The sequence below is a fragment of the Ursus americanus genome, chromosome 9 (genome assembly GCF_024610735.1).
Source record: "Ursus americanus isolate L20-20 chromosome 9, mUrsAme1.1.p, whole genome shotgun sequence".
In the NCBI taxonomy this organism is placed as follows: Eukaryota; Metazoa; Chordata; class Mammalia; order Carnivora; family Ursidae; genus Ursus; species Ursus americanus.
In genome coordinates this window covers 15,772,971-15,798,193 of record NC_142135.1, presented here as the reverse complement: position 1 = coordinate 15,798,193, position 25,223 = coordinate 15,772,971, and the positions used below count along the sequence as shown (strand labels likewise).

General features: G+C 40.9%; 2 protein-coding genes across 13 annotated transcripts in view; one reads left to right on the top strand and one right to left on the bottom strand.

Annotated features, from left to right (window-relative positions):
• The window catches only part of TMEM65 (transmembrane protein 65), a 188,883-nt gene extending 172,795 nt beyond the window's left edge, over window positions 1-16,088 (bottom strand). For 2 of the 6 annotated variants that reach the window (XM_087864631.1, XM_045805679.2), the window contains exon 1: window positions 15,264-16,088. In XM_087864631.1, coding sequence (XP_087720757.1) covers window positions 15,264-15,561 — 298 coding nt within the window. In that variant the 5' untranslated portion in view covers window positions 15,562-16,088. The remainder of the gene's footprint in view (window positions 1-15,263) is intronic. The other 4 variants (XM_045805678.2, XM_087864632.1, XM_045805676.2 and 1 more) reach the window with 4 other exon arrangements.
• A 98-nt stretch (window positions 16,089-16,186) lies between these two features.
• Window positions 16,187-25,223, top strand: part of TYW2 (tRNA wybutosine-synthesizing protein 2) — a 42,104-nt gene continuing 33,067 nt past the window's right edge. For 5 of the 7 annotated variants that reach the window (XM_045805675.2, XM_045805673.2, XM_087864630.1 and 2 more), the window contains exon 1: window positions 16,187-16,669. The gene's annotated coding sequence lies outside the window, so the exon portion shown is untranslated. The remainder of the gene's footprint in view (window positions 16,670-25,223) is intronic. The other 2 variants (XM_045805672.2, XM_087864628.1) reach the window with 1 other exon arrangement.

Genomic DNA, 25,223 nt, shown 5'->3' with positions numbered 1-25,223 from the left:
GATGCAAAAAATATGAGAGAGCCCTAATAAAGTGTTCGTTGTGGTGCAGACCTAGAGGAGGGGAAAGAGTCATGCAGAAGGAACATGAAGCTCTACCTAGATCCTTTTTCAATCTGTCCCACGAGTCAAAAGCCTTAAATTGTAAGAAGGGCAAAAATACTATTACCCTTGGGGCAGGTACAGTGACCAACTGTCCAGTTTGCCCAAGACTGTCTCAGTCTTAGCACTGAAATTCCACATCCCAGGAAAAAGTGTTCCCCCTATCTCTTAGGCATTTTAATTTGAAAAATAGTTTTCATCTTTTTGATTTCTATGGAAATTTTAATGGAACTGCAGAAAAAATAAAACAAAAGATTGTTGATGACTTGTAAAAATCCGTAACTTGTAAGAATGTAAAGTTCTGAGGAAATAAAATAGCTAAAGTTTTATGTAAAGATAATAAAACACAGAATTTCGGTTAAGATATATTACAACTGTGTTATAATGGTAAAAGCTGGTATTTTGTAGGTACTGGTTCTAAGAAAATACAGATAATATAAAAATTAAGCAAATCTATAAAAAAAGTTTCCATTAGTAAAGTTTGAAGGCATAACATCCAACACAGTTTTCAAACAATGCTTATTTTTTTTAAAAAAGATTTTATTCATTTATTTGAGAGAGAGAAAGAGAGGGAGAACACAGAGCGAGAGTGAGAGAGAGAAGCAGACTCCCAGCTGAGCACAGAGTGCCACGTGGGACTCAATCCCAGGATCCTGGGATCGTGACCTGAGCCAAAGCAGCCCCTTAACCGACTAAAGCCCCCCAGGCGCCCTCAACTGCTTATTAATTTAATCTTATCTTGGTATATGTGAGTCATTTTTTTTTGGTACCATCTGAAATTGGGCTTTTGTAAATTTGAATTCATATAGCATGAGAATGTCCCTGATGGACTAGAAGTCTATAGGACTGTAAGAAATGAGTATACTAGTAACATATATTTAAATTAAGTTCAGACTTCTGACCTATAAGAGATAATCTCAGATAAACTTAAGCTACTACACAACATGTCCTGCCCTCCATATCCAAAGTTCCCTTTAAGAGTTAAATCCTTCTTGGGGCACCTGCGTGACGCAGTCAGTTAGTTAAAAGTGTCCGACTCTTGGTTTCAACTCAGGTCTGATCTCAGGATCGTGGGATCAGCACGCATGGGGCTCTGCACTCAGTGTGGAGTCTGCTTGAGTTTCTCTCTCCCTCTCTCTCTGCATCCCCCTCTTCCCTCCCTCTCTCAAATAAATAAATCTTAAAAAAAAAAAAAAGGAGTTGAATCCTTCCTTATTGATACTCCTTCTTCGGCCAACTAAAATCTGGCTTCTCCCCACAGAGTTCTTATAAGACCACTTCTGATAAAGACCTCAGTCTCTTTTATGTTTTTAAATCCAACAGACCTCCTCTTTTTCCCCACAGTCTTCCTCTTACTTGACCTATCTAAAGTATCATATTATTCCCTCTTTCTTGAAATACTCTCTTCTTCACTTTTCTTCTGGGATACACTATTCTTGATATTTTTCCTGTCTTTGTGAACATTCCTTCTTCGTCTACTCCTACTTCTGGTTCTTCTTCCTCTTCCCCTCCATTAAACTTTGGTGTTTTTCATAGTTCTCTCTTGGATCATCTTCTCTTTTCACTCTACTTAATCTTCCTCGCTAACTGTATGCGTAGGATTCCCAAATTTGCATCTTACCCTGGAGCTCCAGGGTTCATACAGCCAGTTAACTATTGGATATCTTTATATATGGTTATCTCACAAATACCCGATACCAAAGAAGCTAAAAATGAATGCACCTTCTCCATTCCAAAATCCGCTTGAGACCTTGCATGGTCCCTTCCATTGTAAAGAATATCACTATCTTGTCAATGGCTCAAACCAGAAATCGAGGATCATCTTTGGTTCACCTTTTTATTTCATATCCTGTCAGCAAATACATATTCTACTGTTCAGTTAAATGCTTTATTATTTAACTCCTAAATAAACTCTCTTGAATATGTCTACCTCCTTCCAACCTTATTTCTACTAGCCTCGTTCAGGTCTCTATCATCTTTCTTTGATTTCTGCAAAATTCTTCTAATTAATTTCCTTGCTTCTGCCTCTAGTCTAATACCCCTACTATCCTTTCTTTGTGTTATACACAGAATGATCCTTCTAAACTGCAAATATGATGGCATTATTCACGATAGTTTACCTCCACAGCCCTGCGCACACACCCCTGATCCACCCACCTCCTACTGAGTTCTAGATTTTAACTTGAATGCTACTTTCTGTAAGGTAACATCATCCCCTCTGCATTTCCCAGCTCCCCAGTTACCCCTCCAATGCACTTCAATGGATTCTAAACCCTATCACAGCACTTAACAAACTACATTATAATTTCAAGCTAGCCTATCTCTATCCTCTCTAAAACATAAACTTCATAATTTTAAGAATCCTATCAAGTGTCTCAATAATGTTGAGCAAGTACACAGTAGGACCTCAAATTATTAAACAAAAAAATTTTAATAAAATGTCAAGCACTAAAATGGCAAAAATTGGCATGAATTTCTCTAAAATTTTACCTGGAGGTTTTGTAATTAGTACTAGTTACCCAATCAAAAATAACATAAATGACTGCGAAGTTGTATAATTAGTCCCACAGGGAATTACAAACCAAGTGGAAGACATCTCTCTAGCATTTAAGGGAGTTATACTCGTTTCACGGGATTTTTTAAAAGAGGAGACTTAGAATATATTTTAAAATACACTACAGAGCTGGTAGAGATATTAGAGATCATATAGTTAAACCCATGTTATAGTTATGAGAGAAAAAGCCTAAAAAATAAGTGACTTATAAGCCCAAGGTGTTCCTTCCATTATGGATAATGGACTAGTAGAATTGAGATATATATAAAATACAGTGTAGTGGAGCAAAAATTTCCTGTCCTCTTCTAGGTCCTTTTAGCTAGACTAAGAATCAAATTGACATGAGGCATATTAACAGAAGAAAATAAAATTTAACTTTATTATGTATAGGGAATCCACACAGATGGGGTGGTTCAGTTGATTAAGCGTCTGCCTTTGGCTCAGGTCATGATCCCAGGGTCCTGGGATGGAGCCCTATGGGCGGGCTCCCTGCTTAGCGGGGAGCCTGCTTTTCCCTCTCCCTCTGCCTGCCACTCCTCCTGCTTGTGCTCTCTCTCTCTCTGTCAAATAAATAAATAAAATCTTCAAAATTAAAAAAAAAGAAAAGAAAAGAAATTTTGAAAACAGGCAAAATGATGTATACATGTCATTCCGAACTAAGAAAAAAGGGTAGGGATCTGGTACTTCAAAGAGAATGAATGCAATTTACAAAAAGATAAAAAAGAGTAAATGTTTGGTAAACAAACATTTGCTGGGCCACTCGGAAACAATGGGACACCTAGAGCAAACAAGCCTTGCCAGGTTCCTCCCTGTCTACCATACCTAGCTTATATCATAGCGAAGTTCTCTACGGTGATAGCTTTCTTCCTGGAGCAGGTCATCTATCTAAATTTTTAAGGCAGTTGTGGGGGAGGTAAAGAGCCTTACCTGAATCTGCTGGGTTTTAATTGCTTTTAACTCAAAAATAATCTTCATGCCAAAGTGGCCCATCATGGGGCAGCCTGCCCTTTGCCCCTATAACAAACACACACACACACACACACACACACACACACACACACACACTAACTTCATGTTATTAAAACAATTCCTTTCCTTTATACTACATACTATAATTAATGTCCAAAATTTTCAATAAGTTACAAGTAAGTGTAGCGGTCAGCAAACTATGTATGGCCTATAGGTCAAAACCAGCCAGTTTTTTATATAGCCAGTGAACTAAAAATTATTTTACATTTTTAAATAGTTGGAAGAACAGCTCTCAACCATTCTTATCAAACACTGAATGGCTATGGAAATTAGCTGTGGCCATGATATTTCTTAAGGAATTCAACCCAAAACAGCATTTATATGCAAAATGTTAAACAGCGTCACTGGCAGACAACCAATGTTTTCTGAATCACAAGTAATGTTAAGCTGCTTTATATACTTCCCTTACTGTTAAAAGTTGAAACGAGAGGCAAGATCTTCACTTCCACACAAATATGTAGCAGTTTCATTTTCCTAGCTCAAACCACAATTCCAGCAGCATTCTTGAAACCTCAATGCAAGATCTGTATTTCAAAATCCATTTAACAGTGCAATTGAGGAGTTTCTACCTACCACAAATTGGAAAGGATTAATCTACAATGTAATATGTGAAAAGACAAATATCAGGAGAAGAATCTAACAGAATTCCATAAATGTTTTCTAAGCAATCAATACGTTCATTTAAAATCATAGGCTTACAGACTGATGCCAATATTTGGAGGTACCTAACCATGTGAAAAAGACATTTTCAAAGATGAAATATATAAAATCTCATTACAGACTGGCATTAACACATAATATCTGCAATCAAGTCTGACAATAAGGAACACTAATATTGAACCCCAATTAAGCTAAATGTTATCCTCCAAGAATTCCACCTTCCCCATTAGAAGACTTGTATTAAAAAATTGTACTAAGTACTTTATTATATTTTTTATTTTGCCAATTAAAAAAAAACTGTGGAAATTGTTTTCTCTCTTATATAAATACTATATAATACCCTCAATTTTGCTTTTGGTCTACAGTGCTTAAAATATTTACAATCAGGCCCTTTAAAAAAAGTTTGCCAACATCTGTTCTGTAAAGAAGGTAAATATTTCTTTAATTTCTAAAAGACTAATACTGAAATGAAGACTAAGCAATGTTTTTAGTAATTCTCTATTCAACCTATTCAAGTATGTCCCTCCACCAAAGAGATGCTTCCAAGGTCACCGGTAACCTCCTCGTAAACAAATTCTCTTACTAGCCCTCTCAGCAACATACATCATAGCAGATCATTTCTCCATTCTTCGCTTCAAAACTCTTTTGCTTTTCCTATTTCACTGGATGCCACCCCTCACAGCTCCTACTCTTCTGACTTTGAAATTCTGGAGCTTCACAGTCTCAATCATGGGCTTTTTCCTCTTTTATATCTAAAGGTCAGCAAACAGTTTCTGTAAAGAGACAAGATTCTAAATATTTTAGGCTTTTAGGGCCATTATGGTCTCTATCACAACTATTGAACACTGCCATTCTAGCACAAAAGCAGCCATAGATAACATATAAATGGATGAGGGTGGTTCTACTGCAATGAACTTTATTTCCTAGCAGAAGTGGCAAGCTAGATTTGCCTGTGGCCCATAGTTTTCCCACCCCTGATTTAGACTCTCACCTTGGGTGCCCTCCTCTCCCCCATGACTAAGTAGCATCTACATACAACTGCTGACACCCACGCTTCCATCTGCAGCCTCAATTTCCCCTATGAATTCCAGATTTATGTGAACGTGCACGTGCGCGCACACGCGCACGCACACACACACACACACACACACACATCCCTAATCTATTTTTCTCCAGTGCTCTCCCTGGCAGTTAATAGCACCACCTTTCACTCAATTATTATACTCAGAAACTTGAGTCATCACTTATTATTTCCTTTCCTTTAATTTCCTGTCCCTTTCTAACTCATCAGCAGTCCTATCAGTTCACTCTCAAATATACATCTTGAATCCATCTCCTTCTCTTCTTCTCCATGGCCGCCTAGTCTAAGCCCTCAACATCCCTAGCCTAAACTATGGCACAGTTTCCTAAGCAGTCTCCTAGCTTATGCATTTGTACCCTCCAGTTTGTTCTCTAAAACCAGCTGAGTGCACTTTAAATTCCATTTCTTCACTCTTGTGTTTCAAACCAGGAATGGCCTTCATACGGTTTACCTACAAAGGCCCTGTCTAATCTTGCTTTTTGCCTACCTGCCTATCTCAGCTCATTCATGCTCCCCTTTGTTCTTTAAGTTGCACTCATGTTTGCCTTCTGTCAATTCCGACTCTGTGCCAAGTCTCTTCCTATCTCAGGGTCTTGGTATTTGCTTTCCCTTCTTCTAAGAATGCTCTTCTTCCAATTCTCTGAATGACTGGCTTCTCCTCAATCCTCTATTTTCAGCTTAAATATCACCTACAAAAAGGCCTTCCCGGATCACCTTATCTAAAGAAAGTGTCATTCTGTTTATTCAATCTAATAGCACATACTACCAACAATTATCTTGCTTATTTACTTTATTGTTCATATTTTTCCTTTCTCAAAATTGTAAACTTTATGAGAGTACTTTGCCAAATTAATTCTCTGATATACCCCCAACACCTAGCACAACGTCTATTATAGGATAGGTACCGTAACAAATATTTGCTAAATAAATAAATTTTCAAAGCTGGAAAGCTTTCCTATGAGTAGTGTGTTACATATTTAAAAATAAAAATCCAACAACTCACTCAAAAAATTTAAGGAAAATTAAAATTAAAATTAAAATTAGAAATTTGCGGGGGGTGGTGCCTGGGTGGCTCAGTTGGTCGAGCATCTGCCTCCGGCTCAGGTCATGATCCCAGGGTCCTGGGACTGAGTCCCACTTGTCGGGCTCCCTGCTCAGCGGGTAGCCTGCTTCTCCCTCTCCCTCTGCTGCTCCCCCTTTTTGTGCTCTCTCGCTCTCTGTCAAATAAATAAATTTTTTTTAAAAATAGAAATTTATGTAAGAGGTCCCAAATACTAGTTTTCTGACTCTTCCAAAATTCTCACATAGAAACTTTATGAGGTTTATAAACTTTTTTGGCATATTGATTTTACTTTGACTTCCCTTATTTTCAAAGTAACAATGCCATATTTGCTTTTCTATTGAATGTTGTATATTGTACAACTATACAGAAGAGAGACTAAGGCATGCTAACCGGCACATGAGACTTTTATTGAGCATCTGAGGTGCTACTTTTTTTTCCTCATTGTGTGTTAAAAATCCCAAGTTTGAGTACCCAGAAAGGTGCAATAAAAAATAAATTAAAAACTACTCTGACACACAGGTTGTAGGATCTTGGGCAAGCAACTCTGAGCCTCAGTTCCTTAGTCTATAGAAAAAAAAATTCCTTCTCTCTCTGAGAGAAAATAAACAAAATAATTACCTGAAAATTCACTTAGCTCAGTATGTCTGGCACATAGCAAATACTCCATAATTGCTAACTAGTGGTAGTAAAGATGATGTTAGCAACAGCAATAGTGGTAGTAACAGGATGTCTTCTATAAAATAAGGAATCATTATACAATAGAAATTCAGAAGTTGTGTTACAAAATACTAGACTGTTTTTACAATTTTAAATGTTTCTAATAACACAGTGTACTAAATATTCTACCCTAAAACTCACACAGGAGACAGAAAATGTAAACCAAGTAAGGGCACATTCTAATTTAAATTTCCCTGAAACTTTAAAAACAGTTTATGTCTCAGTTAATTACCTTTTATGTGCTTAAAACAACAATCCTTTGAACAGTCATATCCAAGATGTTAGCAAAAAATATTCACAAGATCTTCAGTATAAGATCTGAGTCAAAGATCAATAACAATGTGATAAATACAACAGGTAAGCAAGAGAGCAGTGGTCTAATGACCTTGAAGTGTCTATCAGGAGTAAACCGTATTGGGAAACACAGGGGGATGAGAAAAAGAAAGAGAGAATGAAAGAGAAAGAAAGAAAGAAAAAACACTATGGAAGAGTGACAAAGAGTAGGCATTAGAAACAATAACAGAGATATCAAGAAGCAGACCTCCTTTACATAGCAGAAAAGAGTTTAACACAACCACAAGGGATGAATGAGAACAGAATTGTCTGAGGGCACCAGGGAGTGGGAGGAGGGGCTTATAAGCCCCACACATTCACTACCACTATGACAGAGTCTAAAAAACATGCCAACTGAAATGGCACAGTGTTCTGGAGGCATTTGGTGTGATGACTAATATGTCTACAAATAGAAGTAACCCCAAAGAAAAGTATTAAAATACAGTATATAAAGACACTGGCATCTGGTTGAAGCTAAATTGTGCTCATTATACTTTTACTAAGGTAGAGAAAAATGCAATATGTTCAAATATGCCACTACCAAAAGCCATCAAAGTAGAGCTCAAGGGAAATGACGTCTTGTTACCTGTAATGTCCTTTGCCTAGAAGAGTCTCTCATTTACCAGATGATTTGGGGTAACTAAGTTATTATATTTTAGCATACAACTACTTGTTCTTATATGGTTGTTTTCATTAACTTAAAACAGATATAAACCTATGAGTCAAAGACAAGGCTAGAGTCCTATAAATCTGCATACTAATTAATTCAGCTGAATTGAGCAAGATGTTAATAAAATCTGCACTCAGGGATTTAGTCCCTATTTGTTCCAGTTAGCTTTACACTATGACATGCCAAAGAAAACCAGACAAGAGTGTGGTTATGCAAACTCATCACTATTTTTAGAAAACCTGAAGCAGGGATGCCTGGGTGGCTCAGTTGGTTAAGTATCTGCCTTCGGCTCAGGTCATGATTCTGGGGTCCTGGGATCGAGTTCTGCATTGGCCTCCTTGCTTGGCGGGGAGCCTGCTTCTCCCCCTGCCTGCCACTCCCCCTACTTGTGTGTTATATCTTTAACAAAAAGAAAACTTGAAACAATCTTCACTAATAATGGTTCAATATCAGTCATCCCAACACGCAAGAGCACCCATTATCTTTAGTTCTACCTAATTTTCTGGATAAGCCTATAAATTACAGACCTATTATTTCAATTTTCCTATACATGGATTTGTTTATAAAAACCTGCTTCTCATAACTGCTATAAAAAGTAAGCAATAATGGGGCGCCTGGGTGGCTTAGTCGTTAAGCGTCTGTCTTCAGCTCAGGGAGCCCCACATTGGGCTCCCTGCTCCGCTGGAGCCTGCTTCTTCCTCTCCCACTCCCCCTGCTTGTGTTCCCTCTCTTGCTGGTTGTCTCTCTCTGTCAAATAAATAAATAAAATCTTAAAAAAAAAAAAAAGTAAGCAATAAGTAACTACTGAGGTGGACAACGCCAAATTAATTGCTGGTGAGTTAAACTGAAGCAGTATTAAACTTCTCTGAAGCCACATTTTCTAAGAGTCTAATATTTAGAATCTAGTCAAGAACTTAGAAGTGAAGAAGCAACACAATCAAGGAGAACAGTTATCATAGAACTCATTTATTTGATAGAGAAATGAGGAGTCTGGTATGGAGGTAAGGAGTTACTTCTCTGTCTTTATCCACAGACAAATAAATGTAAAATAAAGCAATAAGCTTGAAGCACAGAGTATACGCTGATAATAGCAAGTATCAATGGATGAAAGCAGAGAAGGAAAGATAAGGCAGAGGACTGAAGAAGACATAGCCTTACAGCATTTCAGATAAAGCAATGGCTCTCCACCAGGGCAATTTTGCTATACTCCTCCCCTTACCCCAAACCCAGAGTCTCCTTCAGGGAATATTTGGCAATGTCTAGAGATAGGACTGGATGCACACTGGAGGTGAGGAAGGTGGGAGGGCACTATTGGCATTTGGTGGATAGAGGACAGGGATGTTGCTAAATATTCTATGTGGAGGACTCCCCCTGCAACAAAGAATTATCCAGCCCAAAATGTCAACATTGCCAAGGCTGAGAAATCTTGATACAGAAGAAGGAGTCCTATACATCTCAAATATAAAAGGAATTACTGTACTAGCACTCAGCATGCTAATGGTATGCATTAATAGAGAAAGATAAAAGAGATTCCAACAGAAATTATTAATGTTTTTAACATACTGATATAAAGGAAAAAAACTACAATTATTAGGTATGGTTATCTACATGGAATACTCCTAATTTCCCTTCCTTGAATCTACACTGGTCTTAGTGATTTGCTTAACCAACAGCATGCAGTAGAAATGACATTCTGGGACTTCCAAGACTAGGTCATAACAAGTCTGTGGTAGGCTAAAGAATGGCCCCCAAATATGCCCACATCCTAATCCTCTAACCTGTGAATACCTTATTTTATATGGCAGAAGAGATTCTGCAGGTGTCACTAAATAAAGGATTTTGAAAGAGATTATCCTGGGTTATCCAGGTGTACCCTAAATGTAATCATGTGAGTCCTATAAGGTGGAAGCAAAAAGGTAAATGAAGGAGAGGATGATGTGACAACCAAGGCAGAAATCCGAATGATGTGGCCAGGAACCAAGGACTGCTGCAAGCTGGAACAGATTCTCCCCCAGAGCCTCCAGAAGGACCGAGTCTTGCTGACACTTTATTTTGGCCCCTTAGGTCTCATTTGTCAGTTCTGATCTTTAGACTCTAAGAGAATAAATCTATGTTGTTTTAAGCCATCAAATTTGTGGTAACTTGTTATAGCAGCAACAGAAAACTAATACAAAATCTTACAGCTTCTACGTAGCCCTCTTGAAACTTTTTCTCTGTGAGCCCTGACTACCTAATCATCTAAGTACTAGAGTCATCTCAAGAATGTTGTGCTAGTGAGGTCATGTGCATTTACTCTGGTCAACCGTTCCAGATGAGCCCAGCTTCTAGCCACCTCCACCAAAGTACCAAACATGTGAGTAAAACCATCTTGGACCTTGTGACCCGCACATCTGCCAGCTGAAATTTATGAAGTGACCTCCACAGATACCACATGAAACAGTAAGAATCATCCAGCCAAGCCCTGCCTATATTTCTGATGCACAAAATCACGAAATGTAATAGAACAGTTGCTGTTTTAAGTCACACACGACTCTGAACATCAAGGTATATGTGAGTGATGATTAGAGATTATCAAATAGCACATACCCATTTTATAATGGAAGGAAAAAATCCTATTTGTGTTACGTATTTTCTGCTGGCAGTAATCCCTAGTAATAAGACTACTCCACTATGCCAGTAACTCTAAAATATTCAGAATTAAGTTTGTTGAAATACACTACTATAATTAGGTTCTTTCCATATTGGTAAAATAACTGATCGTAGCAAAGCTTCATTTAACTTATCGGCGCCCATAATACAGAAGCACTCAGCTTAAAAAAAAAAAAAGGCGCTCAGCTTATTAGAGATCTCTCATTCTTCCTGATTCAATTCTTAGTTCATATCCTCATCCTGGTTCTTCCTCTCTTGCTGGGTCTAGTGTAAGCTACACCTTATTCCTCTTTTACTGTTTCAACCAAGGCCCTGAAATATCTTTATTCACATATCTTAATTTGGAATATGAAATGTTTTTCTTGCTCTCTTTTTATCCTCTTTGAGCAAAAGCCACGATTTTCTCCAATTCATTCCAGAAACCAATAGCTTAACTGAGTTGCTACTTTCTCACATTACCATGGGCTGAGAAAAATGAGGATACTCTTGTTAAAGAGTCTAAGATCCCCACTGAATCAGAACTCCATGAAAAGTCTTGTTTTTAAGTGTTCTAAGTATCCACTTTAATATCAGATTTTTAATCTTCCAGCCTTTCATTTTGCCAAAGGCCTCTTGTTGTATATGGCAAGTTCTCAAAATGAAACATCCTACCTTAAATAATCACAAAAGGCGAGAATTACAAGATCAGGTTTAGAATTATATGGTGTATCTATACAGATGTAGATAAATGGCCAAAAAAACAAAAAAAGCAAACTGAAAACGTACACAATTACCACTTACACAAAGAGAAAAAAATGCAAGCTGATTAAGATCTAACATTAATAGAAAAACTGCTCTGTTCACCTCCATACATTTCTTATCTGCTATATGTAAAAGAAATCTCATTTTAAAAATATCTGGAGTACACACTTAACAAAAATATTCCCTTAGAACCTCCTTTCTTCAAATCATATCCTTCATTGTGCCTCCCCCAAAGCCAGCTATTATCTCTCTGTGTAATCCTCCAATAAACATTAATTTTAACACCTTTAAGTAAGTGTGGAAGGCAGCCTCCAAGATCGCCCCCAATGATTTCTACCGCCTGTTATTTGCACCTGTATGGTACCCTCCCGCTATGTATGAGGACAAAAGAAATGGACTATCTCTTCTAAGATTGAGTTTATGATTGTGGCCTCCGCCTTAGGCTCTCGCTCTCTCCTATCACTCCTTTTGGGGGAAATCAGCTACCATGTTGAGAATACTTAGGCAGCCATGTAGAAAGGCCCACATGGCAAGAAACAAGACTTCCAGCCAATAGCCATATGAGTGAGCCTTCTTGAAAATGGACCCTCCATCCCCAGGTAAGACTTCAGCTGATGCAGCCCCAGCTAAAAGCTTGATTCAAACAACTTTGTGAGATACCCTGAGTCAGAAACATCCTACTAAGCCTATACAAGATTCCTGATCCCCAGAAACTGTCAGATAAAACATGTTCGTTTTAAGCCACTATGTTTTACGGTAATTTGTTATGCAGCAATGTGTAACTAATACAATGAGCATTGCCTATTCGTCAAAAACCAAACTCATATGTTTTAAAAGTAAAAAAAAAAAAAATTAGAAATAGTGACTGCAATAATTGGGAGAAAATTTGTTTTTAAAATCTTGGTTAAAATTGAAGGCAACTGTAATGTCAGTTTGCCAGTCCTACTTATAAAAACAATGAACCAACAAAGCACTATCAGGAAAATATGGACTGTTTCTGGAAGAACAGAGATCAGGTTGAGTGGGAACACAACATCAACTTTTTTAAAATTGGGAATGAAATCATTTTGTAATTTAAAAATCACAATATCCTATTTAACTACGATAAGATATCCCACAAAGCTTGTCTTATCTATTTAGAATCATGTAAAACTTTATCTTGTCACAGATCATATCACATGCCTACTGATAAACACATAAGAAAGATAAGGGCAAATGTACCAAATTTCAACAATAGATTTCCCAAGCATATCAGAGCACGGATGATTTTTTTTCCTGTAATGTTTGCATACCAAATGAAAAACACTTCTTTCGATCATACAAGCACACTTTCCAAGAACACGTAAGATTTCCTATAATAAGAAACAGTCCTTTTAACATAATTTATTTAATTAGCAAATGCATTTAGTGCACATACATTCAGTACACGAGTCAGGTATTTTAAAACATCCAAAAAGTAACAATAAAAGAAAAACATGGGAGTTTTTCATTTGTTTGATGGGGAAAAAATGATTTCAGTAATCTCCATAGGAACTGTATGTATTGATATTGAACACAATAAGGAAGACAAAGACTGTACTAAAAATTAAAACAGCAGCATCAGTAAGTATCATCTGAATCAACAGGCAATAATTTAGTCATCATTACTGGCAAAAATAGTTGATTTAAACTTTGAAGTTCTTTAGCTTACGAATAGGAGATAAGCATTTGACTACCACATTGTTTCCTACATTTTTGCCAGTTTATCTTGAACAAAGAAGACAAATTACTAACTTCTCTCTCATATAACTTACATACTTATTAAGTTTAACTGATGCCAACTGATCTCCACTGACTGAAGTTTATAGGTCCTTTCCAAAATATTTAAAACCGTGTCCAATTTAAAATTATCTTCATTGGAAAATGGAGCGTCTCTACTGCAATACTGCTGCCACGTGCTAAAACAGTAAGGTATGAGGTAAAATTTATCCAACCACAGGATTTGCTTTTCAAGAACTGTCATAAAATTATATTAATAGGGCCCTGCAAATGTGTAACAATGTCAATGCAGAAGAATTTCCAAGAAATTACTTAGACAAGGCCAAATGTATGTTCAAATAGTGTTGTCCATGGAGAAAACCTTTCTAAAATTAATATTACGGCATATATGACTGGCTATATTATTTTCCCAGGAGCACATTTTCAGAACTGGGTATTTTTAAACCACACAATGAGTACAAACATACCTTACAAATATGCTAGTATTCGATTATTGCTTCATATAATGGCATGATTGCACACTTAATAACTGAACTGATTGCGATGCTACATTTTTCCCTTAAAAGCTCTGTGCACAGACTATATCTGGAATATCCGGTACTATAAACTGGTCCACAATTTCCTGAATGTAGAAAAAAAAGCAGTTCAAAGGCACAACTAAGAAAAAGTTTCCAAAGAAGCAGTACAGGTAAGTCATGCTTATATGACCTTCCTTCACTCCTGTACACAGGCCAAAGAAACACTTTCAAGTGCCTCTGGCAAATCAAATGCCTTGTTCCAATGAATGTACTCTAAACTTAGGAATCTATGGGATGTTTGTGTACCTATCAACTTTGGGGAGGGAGGTAAACTTTTTTACAAATATCAAACACATCAGAATGTAATATAAAATAGCAATGTATTTTGTCTGTATTATGTATTTTGTCTGTACTACTGTATTTAGACCGCAAAAATATTTTAAGGTGGAATTAATCACTTACTTCTTCCATCCTTTTGATTTTCTGTATTCTTAGCTTTTTCACCTGCACTCAAATTCAGACCTAGGGCATTCTGCACTGGTTTTAAAAATATCCTATTTTAACATGTTAGCTTAAAAATAGCCTTTCACCGTTCCACACTACTTTAAAGCAGAAGTCTGCTTTTCATTGTAGAGCCAGATTCCCAGAAAAATACCTTCTTATTTACTTCATTCTTTCAACCTCTGGGGAAACAACAAAAACTGGAGTTTAACTTGTGCAGCGCCGAACCTACAGGGGCTTGCAAGTTACGTATCTGCAGTTGTTGGTTTGATTCATTCTTTCCATTTCCCAGGAAAATGTTTCCTTTGGCTGCTTAATTTAATACAACTAGATATGTGTGCAAACACACAGCTGAGAGCATCTCTGCCTTAGGAAGCAATTCCCCTTCTTTTGGACACCCATACATCTTGGTTTGATAACCTTTCAAGAAAGTTTCTTCTACCTCTCGTGTTTGCAGCACTTTTCAAGCAGGCACGGCATGCCACCTGCGTAGCTGCACGTTCACAAGAAAGCAGCAAGGGCTTGGGGGGACAGGAGGGCTGGGGAGGGGAGGCACACAACAAATCAAAGCACAATTAAAACAGTATCGGTTGACAATCTGGACTGAAGCTCGGCTTCTGAGGCTGGGGAGGAACCAGCCAGGCGTCGATCCGGGCTGCCTGGCACGATCCGCGCCTGTCCTACCTGCCCTGGGGACACTCAGGAGGCGGAAGGTCTCCCCCCTACCAACCCCCGCCCCCCGTGCCCGGACGTCCCAGGCGCGAAGCCAGGCGGGCGAGGGGAGCCGGCGGCAGGGGTCCCTGGCCGAGGGGCTGGAGGGCTCCCGGGGAGCCGACGGGGCGGGGGGGGGACGCCGGGGCCCCAGGCTCGCCCCTCACTCGACCCCTTACCTTGGGCGATGGCAATGGACTCGAATCGGTGCAGCTCCTTGAGCAGGCAGCTCCTCTCGGTGGAGTGCAGGCTGTAGATGAAGTCGCGCGCGCCCTGCGCCGTGTTCAGCGCCTCTATGGGCTCCTTCTTGGGGTGGGTGCCCAGCCCTCGGAAGCCGCCGGGGGCCGCGAGCGCCAGCAGCCCCCGCCCGCAGCAGCACCAGGACGGCGGGCGGGGCGCGGCGGCAGCGGCGGCGGCCGGGCCCGGCCTCAAGCTGCGCGCGGTCCGGCTCCTCAGCAGTGGCAGCAGCCGGGACATGGCGGGCTGAGGAGCGGGCACCCCCGCGGCAGTCCGGGAGGGCGATTTCTGGCGAGGCGGGGGGGAAAAAGGAGCTAGGCTCAGCCGGACCCCGCCCCGATGTCCTCCTGACTGGCAGCCGAGGCACCGGGCACCATGCACTTCCCCGGGCCCGCGCGGCGATCGCCTCCTTTTCTGCCCCTCTTCCCTTCCGAAAGGCCCACGACGTCTTCGGTCCCTCGGACGAGAAAAACTTTCTGTGAGGCGGCCGGGCCGGGAGAGGGCGGGTGGGCGGTGCGGGCGGGCGCCTCCCGGCTGAGGAGGGGCGGCGCGGGCGGGCGGGTTTGGCTAGGGTTTGTCTCTGTCAGTTTGATCTTCCAGAGGGATGAGTCAGCCACGCACCGCCCTCCTTCTGCGCCGCCCTCCGCTCCTGCTGGCTTTCCCACCCTCTCGCCTGCCCTCCTCGGCGCTCCGTAGGGCTCCCGCGCCCTCAAAGCGGCAGCGCTCTCAGGCCGCAGCCGCCGCCGCTACCCCTAGCGGCCGTATAGGGGCTAACAGGGCGGGGCGAAGGGACGGGGCGGGGCCGCGCAAGCGCAGTCCGCGAGCTCCCGGGAGGCGCACCCACGGGAGTTAGGAGCATGCACATGAGTCCCCGCCCTCTCCGGTACGTGATGGTGGAGGAATGGACGGGGAGCATCGGCAGTGCTGGCGCCACCTTTAAGTATAATGCAGGGAACCGGGAAAAAACAGCTCTGAACGTCTTGCTCGGCGGTAGTGTCGTTGCCACCGCTCCGCGCAAGCGCCAGGCCTAAACCTGGGGCTTGTTCTGAACAGTGCCCCGGCGTGCTGCCCCCGAGCCCCGCACGGGCCTCGCCACCGCTCGGAACCTCGCGGGGGGCAGCGTCCTGCTCAGGCTTTTGGAGATTGAAGCTCCCACCGTGGCCTCCGCCAGGCACTCCGGTCTTTGACGCACCCGCTCTGGGAGCTCCGAAGGGAGGGCGAAGCCAGGGGTTTGAGACTGAGGCCTTGGCACCGAAAATAAGCTTCCTCGTTCTGATGCCAGCAGCTTGCAGACCGTTAATGCTGGAGTGGGAGGCAAGAATGTCACCTTTTCCGGGTTTTTGCAAAGGTTTGTTTTTGTTTTTTGCTTTTCTCTTTGCCAAGGCGAAAAAGAATTTAGTGATTCTACACTGTTTACACGTGTCCAGGTCCTGGACCTCTTTCAGGGCCAAGGTCGAAGGGTCTCCTACTCCGGTCTTTCCTTCATCTCCTCCTCAGGGAGGAGATCTCCACTTTATCTGAACCTAATGACACTTAGGCTTCCTGCCTTAGAGAGTAGATCCACTTAGAGAGTAAATCTGCTCAAGCATAATCAAGATCTAAATCTTACCCTTATCTTATCCGCTGCCGCACCAGCCCAAGACCTTGTAAATGTGCTCTAATCCTAAGTACAATGTATAAATGTTAGTCGGGGGAGGAATGTTACCACTAAATCATTCTATTGCACTAACTCAGCGGTTCTCAAAGTGTGGTTCCTGGACAGCAGAGCTTGTTAAGCATGCAAATTGGCGTACTTTGCTCTAGACCCCTTGAATCAGAAACTGGGGTTTGGGCCCAGTCATCTGTGTTTTAACAAGCCCTCCAGTTAATATTGATGCACACAAAAGTTTGAGAACTACTGCTCTAACTTAACCATGAAAAGCATTTTTTTTTTTTAAATTTCAAGGCAGCCTCTCTAGTGTAATAATGGCAGTTAAGAATGTGCTCTGTGAGGGGTACCTGCTGGCTCAGTTAGAAGAGCACGTGACTCCTGATCTTGGGGTGGTGAGTTGGAGCCCCAGCTTGGGTGTAGAGATTACTTGGGGTGGGGGGGAGAATGTACTCTGTGGAAAATGAAGTTGGGCGTAAAGACTTGTGTCTTTCTTGGTTTTGAACCCTCTACATCCCCAGTGCCTGTTGGAATCCTCTACAGTTATTTCAGTCTCAAATGCTTGGGATTACCACTACCTTCTGTCCTTTATCTCTTACCCATAAGGGATTCTGACTCATTGGGCTTGGAGCAGGGAAGTGAGGTTTGGAAAAGCTACTCACTAAGAACCCATTCCTCACAGTCTTTAGGACACCAGTTTTGTGGGTGGGCTCCAGAAACAGATGGCCGAAAGTTTGACAACTGGCTCAACCATTTTCTAAGTGTGTTGGTGGTAGATTATTAGAATAGTCCCAATGAATCCTGGCTTATGGTATCCATTCCTTTGTGTAGACCTGTCCCACATTGTCTCTGGGCTTAGCCATATGACTTGCTTTAGCCGATAAGTGGGACATCACAAACCTGATCTAAGTGCTTGCTCGTTGGGACTTGTTGTAATGTGTTTGCATGGTGATTTATGATTATTCAAGTCTGCTATAGGAAATAAGAATCTAAAACGTAGACACAATTTGTTTATGAGACATTACACTTAGGATAAATGGATCTGTGTTGATCATAGATAAAAAGGATGGAACAAATAAAAGGGCTCCTTTAGATAGAAAGAAAGAGATAGACCAAGTGAACTTTAAATATTAATAAGGTAGCGATTATACTACCTCTAGACTAACAACTATGTCATCCCTAAATTGGCCACCTACTAGTGACACCCATTATAGTCCCATATGGCCTCGTGTAGTCTGTACCAGAAAAGCAGATAAACCCCTAGCTACTCAGCCATCTAATGGCCAGCTACAGTTATGACCAGACATACTTCCTCATTCATCTCTCTGACAGAACAGATACAGGTTGGTTCCAGGGCCCCCCTCTCTTACTTTCCTCTGTGGTCCTTAAAACCAGACCACCTGCAGAGAAGACTGCTGGCACAGCAGGGGGGTTAGGACATATGAACATTGTGTAAAATAAAATTCAGGTAGTGAGGTCTTCCGCCTTGCTATCCTAAGCTTGTTTATCTATCCATCTCTTGTTTATCTATCCTCTTGCTAGGCAGTTCTTTGTTAGAGTCTCTTATAAGATGTCAGTCAGATGTCAACTAACTGCAGCTGCTGGCTGGATACCCAAGATGGCACATTCATGTGGCTGAGGACTGATGCTGGCTATTGGCTGGCTGCATGCTCAGCTGGGACCGTGAACCAGTGTACCTTCATTCAGCCCCTCTAGCAAGGCAGAACTTCTCACATGGTAGCTGGCTTCCCTCAAAGCAGGTGTCTGAAAAGAACCAGGCTCATGGCCTTTTCTGACATATCCTAAGAAGTCATACAGAGGGGCACCTGGGTAGGTCAGTCAGTTCAGCATCCAACTCTAGGTTTCAGCTCAGGTCTGATCTCAGGGTGGTAAGCTCAAGCCCTGAGTCAGGCTCCACACTCGGTGGGGAGTCTGCTTGAAGATTCTCTCTCCCTCTGACTCTCCCCCCACTCTCTCTCTCTCAAATAAATAAATCTAAAAAAAAAAAAAAAAAAAAAAAGTCATGCAGCATCACTTCTACTATGCTCTACTAGCTGCCAGCAAGCTACTAAGGCCAGCCAAGATTCAAGAGTATTCAATGGGAGTGATGCCAAAGAATTTGGGAACATGTTCTAAAGCTACCACGTAAACATTGTGATTCAGGTGTCTTCATTTGGTTTATAAACCCATCTGTCCCGTGACCTATGGTACAATCTGTGTATGTGGAGGTTGCCATTGCATCAAGGTAATTCTCCACATAACATTTGCCCTTTGGAATTCAGCTGCCATACATAGAATTCTGGAGTATCCTGCTGGAAAGGCCACATGGAGGAGGAGGCAATAGCCAGTAACCCCAGCTAACTACCAGGTACATGTATGGGGCCATCTTGGACCATCCAGCCCCGATCAAGATCCAGATGACAGCATTGTAAAGAGGTTAAGATCATTACCTCTGGAGCCAGACTTCCTGGGTTTGGGTCCTCGCTCCTCCATTTACTAGCTCTATAACCTTGAGCTAATAACTCAGCCTTTCATGGCCACTCATTTGATGGGCTAAAGGCATATTATTAAATTTGTTCATCTGTTAAATAGAGATAAGGCATCTGCTTTATAGGGCTATAGTGAAACTAAATGAGTTAATACATGTAAAGCATTTCAAAAAATACCTGAAACATGGTGAGTGCTCAGTAAATATTAACTCTCATTATCCAAATTCCCGTGAACCTCTCAGATCTCTAGGATTATGTCTTTGGACCCTAATTTGAGAAATATCTACCTAGCTATCTGCCATTTAATACACATTTAATGTGTACTAATTGGATGCCCTATCCATTCCCTTTCTCTGGACGTCTGAATATACCAAATCTGAGTAAATGGTGGAGATGGAGAGAGTGGAGGGCTTGGTGTCTGTGTATAGAGCTATCAAGAAATATAGGATAAGGCAGGTGCATGTGTGTGGCAAGAGGATGGTCCTGGGGAAATTGTGAGGGTGCCGAAGAGATAGTGCCAGCAGGTTGGAGAAGGTTACAGAAGAGGGAGAACAGCAGGGGATTCACTCTGCCCTGCTCTTCACTTTTAAAGATGATAGACATCATGCCTCAGTTAACAATCACAGTCTCCTTCTCATGAAAAGTTGCTGCTGAATCAGCAGTCCACAGTGGATTTCATCATGTAAATACCTTCCAGAGTTCCTGGCATCTCTGTTGCTGGCAGGGCACAAGGCTGTTTGCTGTGTACGTGTTCTGATACGTTATACACCCAGCTATTACTGTCCATTTTTAAATTTGTGAATTGTTGCTTTACTCAGTGGGACCTTTAATTGTTTATTCTGCCCACATTTTTGTAGTTCCCTTTTGGCACTTCTCATCCCTCAGGTTCTGGCCTTAGGATTCTGACCCCTGAAACTCCCCAGCGCCATCAGAGTTATGGTACATGGATTGCTGCTTCACAATGAAAAGCACGAAAGCTGATTAGAAAAATTAAAGAAGACTTAAATAAACGGAGAGAAATACCAATTAAAGTTTGGAAAACGCGAAGTATACGATGTCTGTTCTCTCTGAATTAATCTCTAAATTCAGCGCAATGTCAGTCAAAATCCCAGCTGGGGTTGTGTCTCTGTATGTGTGTGTACGAAATTGTCAAACTGATAGTAAAGTTTACATTGAAATGCAAATGGAGGCCATATAGCATGCAGAAGTGGCATGAGTCCCCCGGAGTTCAAATCCTAAAGCTAGCAGCTACTAACTGTATCAGTTGGACAAGCTGTTTATCTTTCTAAGTCTTGGTTTTGAGTTTCTTGTTATTTCTTAAAATCTACCCTAAGAATCATGAGGATAAAATGAGATAATATATATACCTAACATGTAGTAGGTGCTCACCAAATGATAGGTATTTTAAAAGGCAGTAAGATTATAAAGTAGGGTTAACAGTAAACAGCATATCTAGAAGTATCAGAAGCCCATGTAGCTTTCGAGCTAAAAGAAAGAGAATCCAAGTAGATCTCTATTTTCTCAATACGTTTGTGTCAGTGTTTCCCAGCATTCGAACTCCTTGCAATCTAGCTGTCCAGTTTCCAAAGGACAAAGCTGGAGATACAAATGTGGGAACCATCAGCATCCAGGTATCATTTAAAGCTATAGAACTGGCCAGGTTCCCATTGGGGTAAAGACAGAGTTGAGGAGGATGCCTGGGTGGCTCAGTCCTAAGCATCTGCCCTCAGCTTGGATCATGATCCTAGGGTCCTGTGATCAAGCCCAGCATCGGTCTCCTTGCTCAGTGGGGAGTCTGCTTCTTCCTCTCCCTCTGCCTGCTTGTGTTCCCTCTCTCTCTGTCAATAAATAAAATCTTAAAAAACAAAACAAAACAATAAAAGACAGAGATGAGGAGAGGGTCTGGGGCTTACCTGGGACTCTTGATTTCCAAGAGACTGAAAGAGGCAGAGGAGCCAGCAAGGTAGGAGGAAAACCAGAAGATGGTGGTGTTTATTGTCCTTCTTTCTGTTCAGATTATTAGATGCCTGGAACAATGTTCATGTGGTGTAATACTAGTCATTATTATTCTTGGGATATTGGATGATTTTTTTTTTTTTACTCTCTCCTTTGCACTTGTATCTGTTACTTGAATTGTTCATGGTAAATGTATATAATTTGTTTTTAAAAACAAAGCTTTTATTAAAGAAAGGAACTACAGAACACCTGAGAAATGCAAAATAAACCCTGAAGGGACAATCTCTCTTTTGGATCCTTTGCATTCCTCCACCCTAGTCATTTAATACTACCTCTCATCATCTAATGATTTCACCTACATGTTGGAAAGTGTCCATCACAGGTCAAGAAAGAGTATCTCATGGAAGCAAGATAGAAAATATAAGAGAGGGGCTATCAGTTGGAGGACAAAACTCCTGTGATCAATTTCATCCTCCATGAAGCCCATATTTATGTCCTTGAGCATACCTCTGGGCAACAACTGACTGTCCCAGACCCACCATAAAAAGTGCACTGCACACCAAATACACACACATACATGCATGCACACACACACCTACCTGACTCTTTCGGGGCAATATCTTATAACATTTTTTCCTTTCCAGGTTTCCCATCATATTTGAGGTTGGGGAGGAATATTAATCAAAGCAAATATAAACAGTATGGCTATGAAATGACTTCTTTGCAAGCTTAAAACTCGAATTCTTAGGCTTCAAATATTTAGATGCTGCAAGAACTATTTTTGAAAAAAATGACTCTATCTGTGAGCCCAGCAGGGAGGTCAGTGGAAGGATTGTGAATGTTCCTGTTTGTTTTGGAAAGAAAATAAGGCATCGATTCCGACTTTTCTTGAACATGTTTTCAAAGAGACTTATCAAATCATCCCCAGACTCAATCTGAATTCAACATATATTGACAACTTCTCTGTACCAGCCACCAAGTGAGGTACTGGAAGTATGAAAATAAGAAGGTACTTTGTTTAAGGCCAGATTTTCTATTTACAATTTAATATTTTCAGTGCTATAAATTACTACTTTTCAACAGTATCCAGGTCTCAGGGCCAGAGAGGACTATTCTTTCCTATGCCCTTGAAGCTAGGGGTAACTGTGTGACTTGCTTTGACCAGTGAATGGAAACCTGACATATTTCACCTCCAAATAAAGGTACTTAATTGCCTGTGCTCAACTAGGCAGTTCTCTCCTAATGCAGTGAGGTTCACATGTGCTGAAATGGAAGTTCTACGAAATTGATGATGCTGGCAGTAGTGAGCCAATATAGGAGAGCAGCTGCCCTGGAGAGTTGCCCCAATCCATAGCAGATTTTGCGTGACAGAAATAGAAACTTTTTTGTACTAAGTCAGTGTGATCGAGGGATTCCTTCTCATTGCAGCAAAAGCTCCGGTATCATGACTAATACAGCTCTGCTTTGGCTCTTTCTTTTACCTTTATAAAGTTGAATGCCTTCCTTCACTCCTGCTATTTTTCTAAAGGGGGGACCTGTTTTGGCTCCGGTGTGTTTGTTTTTCCTGAGTAGGATATAGGGAGACAGGGTCCTCTTTTCCTCTTGTTTCTGAGTTTTATGTGCATCTGGCACCACAGACAGATTTGGGAGTTAATAACATTAAGGAAGTGTGATGTCATCACCCTTTGTTGTCGTCAGATCACTAGGGACCAAAAAAAAGATGTTAAAAGTTTCCAGCAGCAAAGTCAAGGGATGTCAAGGGAAGTTCAGTAAAAACGGTCCCATTTCAAATATAGTTTATATTGTAATAACGTTGTGTGGTGACAGATGGTGGCTACACTTGTGGTCCACGCAGCATAACGTATAGAATCACTATGTTGTACACCTAAAACTAATGTAACATTGTGTGTCTATATTTACAATGACTATATAACTCATTTGTATATACAACTCTACTAAGTTTTTTAAAAAAGGATCCCATTTCAGAACTGTTTCAGATATCTCAATGCTAATGTTGGAAGCCAGAAGACAAATGGAACATAATAGTTTTGAAGTTCTGATCAAAATTATTTCCAATCTAGAATTCTATATCCAGCAATCCAATGTGAAGGTAGATTAAAACCTTTTTAAACATTGAAGTCTCAAAATATGTATATCCCATACATCATATCAGGAAGAAACTGGAAGATGTGCTCCCCTCTCACTCTTCAGAGCTTTTTCTGTATCTTCACTTAATAAACTTCTATCGCTTTACTCAAAAACAACAACAACAACAAAACCCAGAAGAGCTGCTCCATCACATGGAATAAAGCAGGAGATCCAGGAGATGGGAAGTTGCAGGACCGCAGGTCTAGAGAACCAGTCGACAAGGGAGCAAAGCAATGGAAGGCTTTGGGAGGTATGCCTCTAACAAAGAGAGGGAATTTATGGATTTTTCTGATGTATCTGAAATATTGAAAGAATTACACTTCTGGTGGACAGTTTGGGGATGGATTAGTGAGAGGTGCCTAGAAAATTAACCAAACAAAAACTAAGACAATTAACTCTAGTAAATAATTTTTTATTATTTGATTTTATTCCAGTATAGTTAACATACAGTTTTATAGTAGTTTCGGGTGTATAGCATAGTGATTCAACAATTCCATATATTACCTAGTCCTCATCTTGACAAATGCCCTCTTTAATCCCCGTCACCTATTTCGACCTCCCCCCATGTAACCATCAGTTTGTTCTCTATAGTTAAGAGTCTGTTTCTTGGTTTCTCTCTCCCTTTTCCTTACTGTGCTCATTTATCTTGTTTCTTAAATTCCATATGAGTGAGATCATGTGGTATTTGTCTTTCTCTGACTTATTTCACGTAACCTTATACTCTCTAGTTCCATCCATGTTACTGCAAATGGCAAGATTTCACTCTTTTTATGGCTGACCTAATAAATAAAAATTATATTAGGGAGAAATTGTAATGAGTTAGAAGATCACAGATAAATAGTATTCACAGAATTATAATAATACAGAATATTGATTTAACCAAAAATTACGATACATCTAAACAAGGCAGATGCGGGGGAGGGGAAATGTCTTAGCTCAGAATGCCATAACAAAATACCGCGGACTGCATGGCTTAATCAACAGGAGAGTATTTCTCACAGTTCTGGAGGCTAGAAGCCCAAGATGAAGATGTTAGCAGATAATTTTCATTCTGTAGCCTCTTGTCTTGGCCTATAGGCAGCTGCCTTCTCACTGTGTGCTCATATATCTGCTTTGTGCAAGTGTGGAGAGAGAAGGGAAGCAAACTCTGGTGTCTCTTCTTACAGGGCCATAATACGATCATGAGGGCCCATCCTCATGACCTCATCTGACTGTAACTCCTTCCCCAAACCCCTTCCCCAAATACCAACACGCTGGGGGTTAAAGCTTCAAGACAGTGAGGGGACACAAACAAGAAGAGCATCTGTTGGGGGGGGGTATGTATAGTGTAGTAGGGCAAGAAAGTTGGGAGTAAGAAAGCTAAATCTTTATCTTGCATAGTAAGCATACTAGTCAGGGTCACAACAGTTCATAGATAGCAGTGCATTCTAAATGGGATAATTCGAGGAATGTTTATTTACAAAGCTGTGAGTGTGGGGGGGGGTGGCGAGAGATAGTGTAATAACCCAGGACTTAGTAGCAATTGCAGTGTTAGCAACCCTAGGCCTAAAGGGCTAAGTGGAGTACATGGGGACCACAATCTAGAATGAGAACCAAGCAGAGTAGCCCTCCTTGAGAGAAGCAGTAACCTCCAGTTGAGGACATAGCCACCTAGAGTGGAT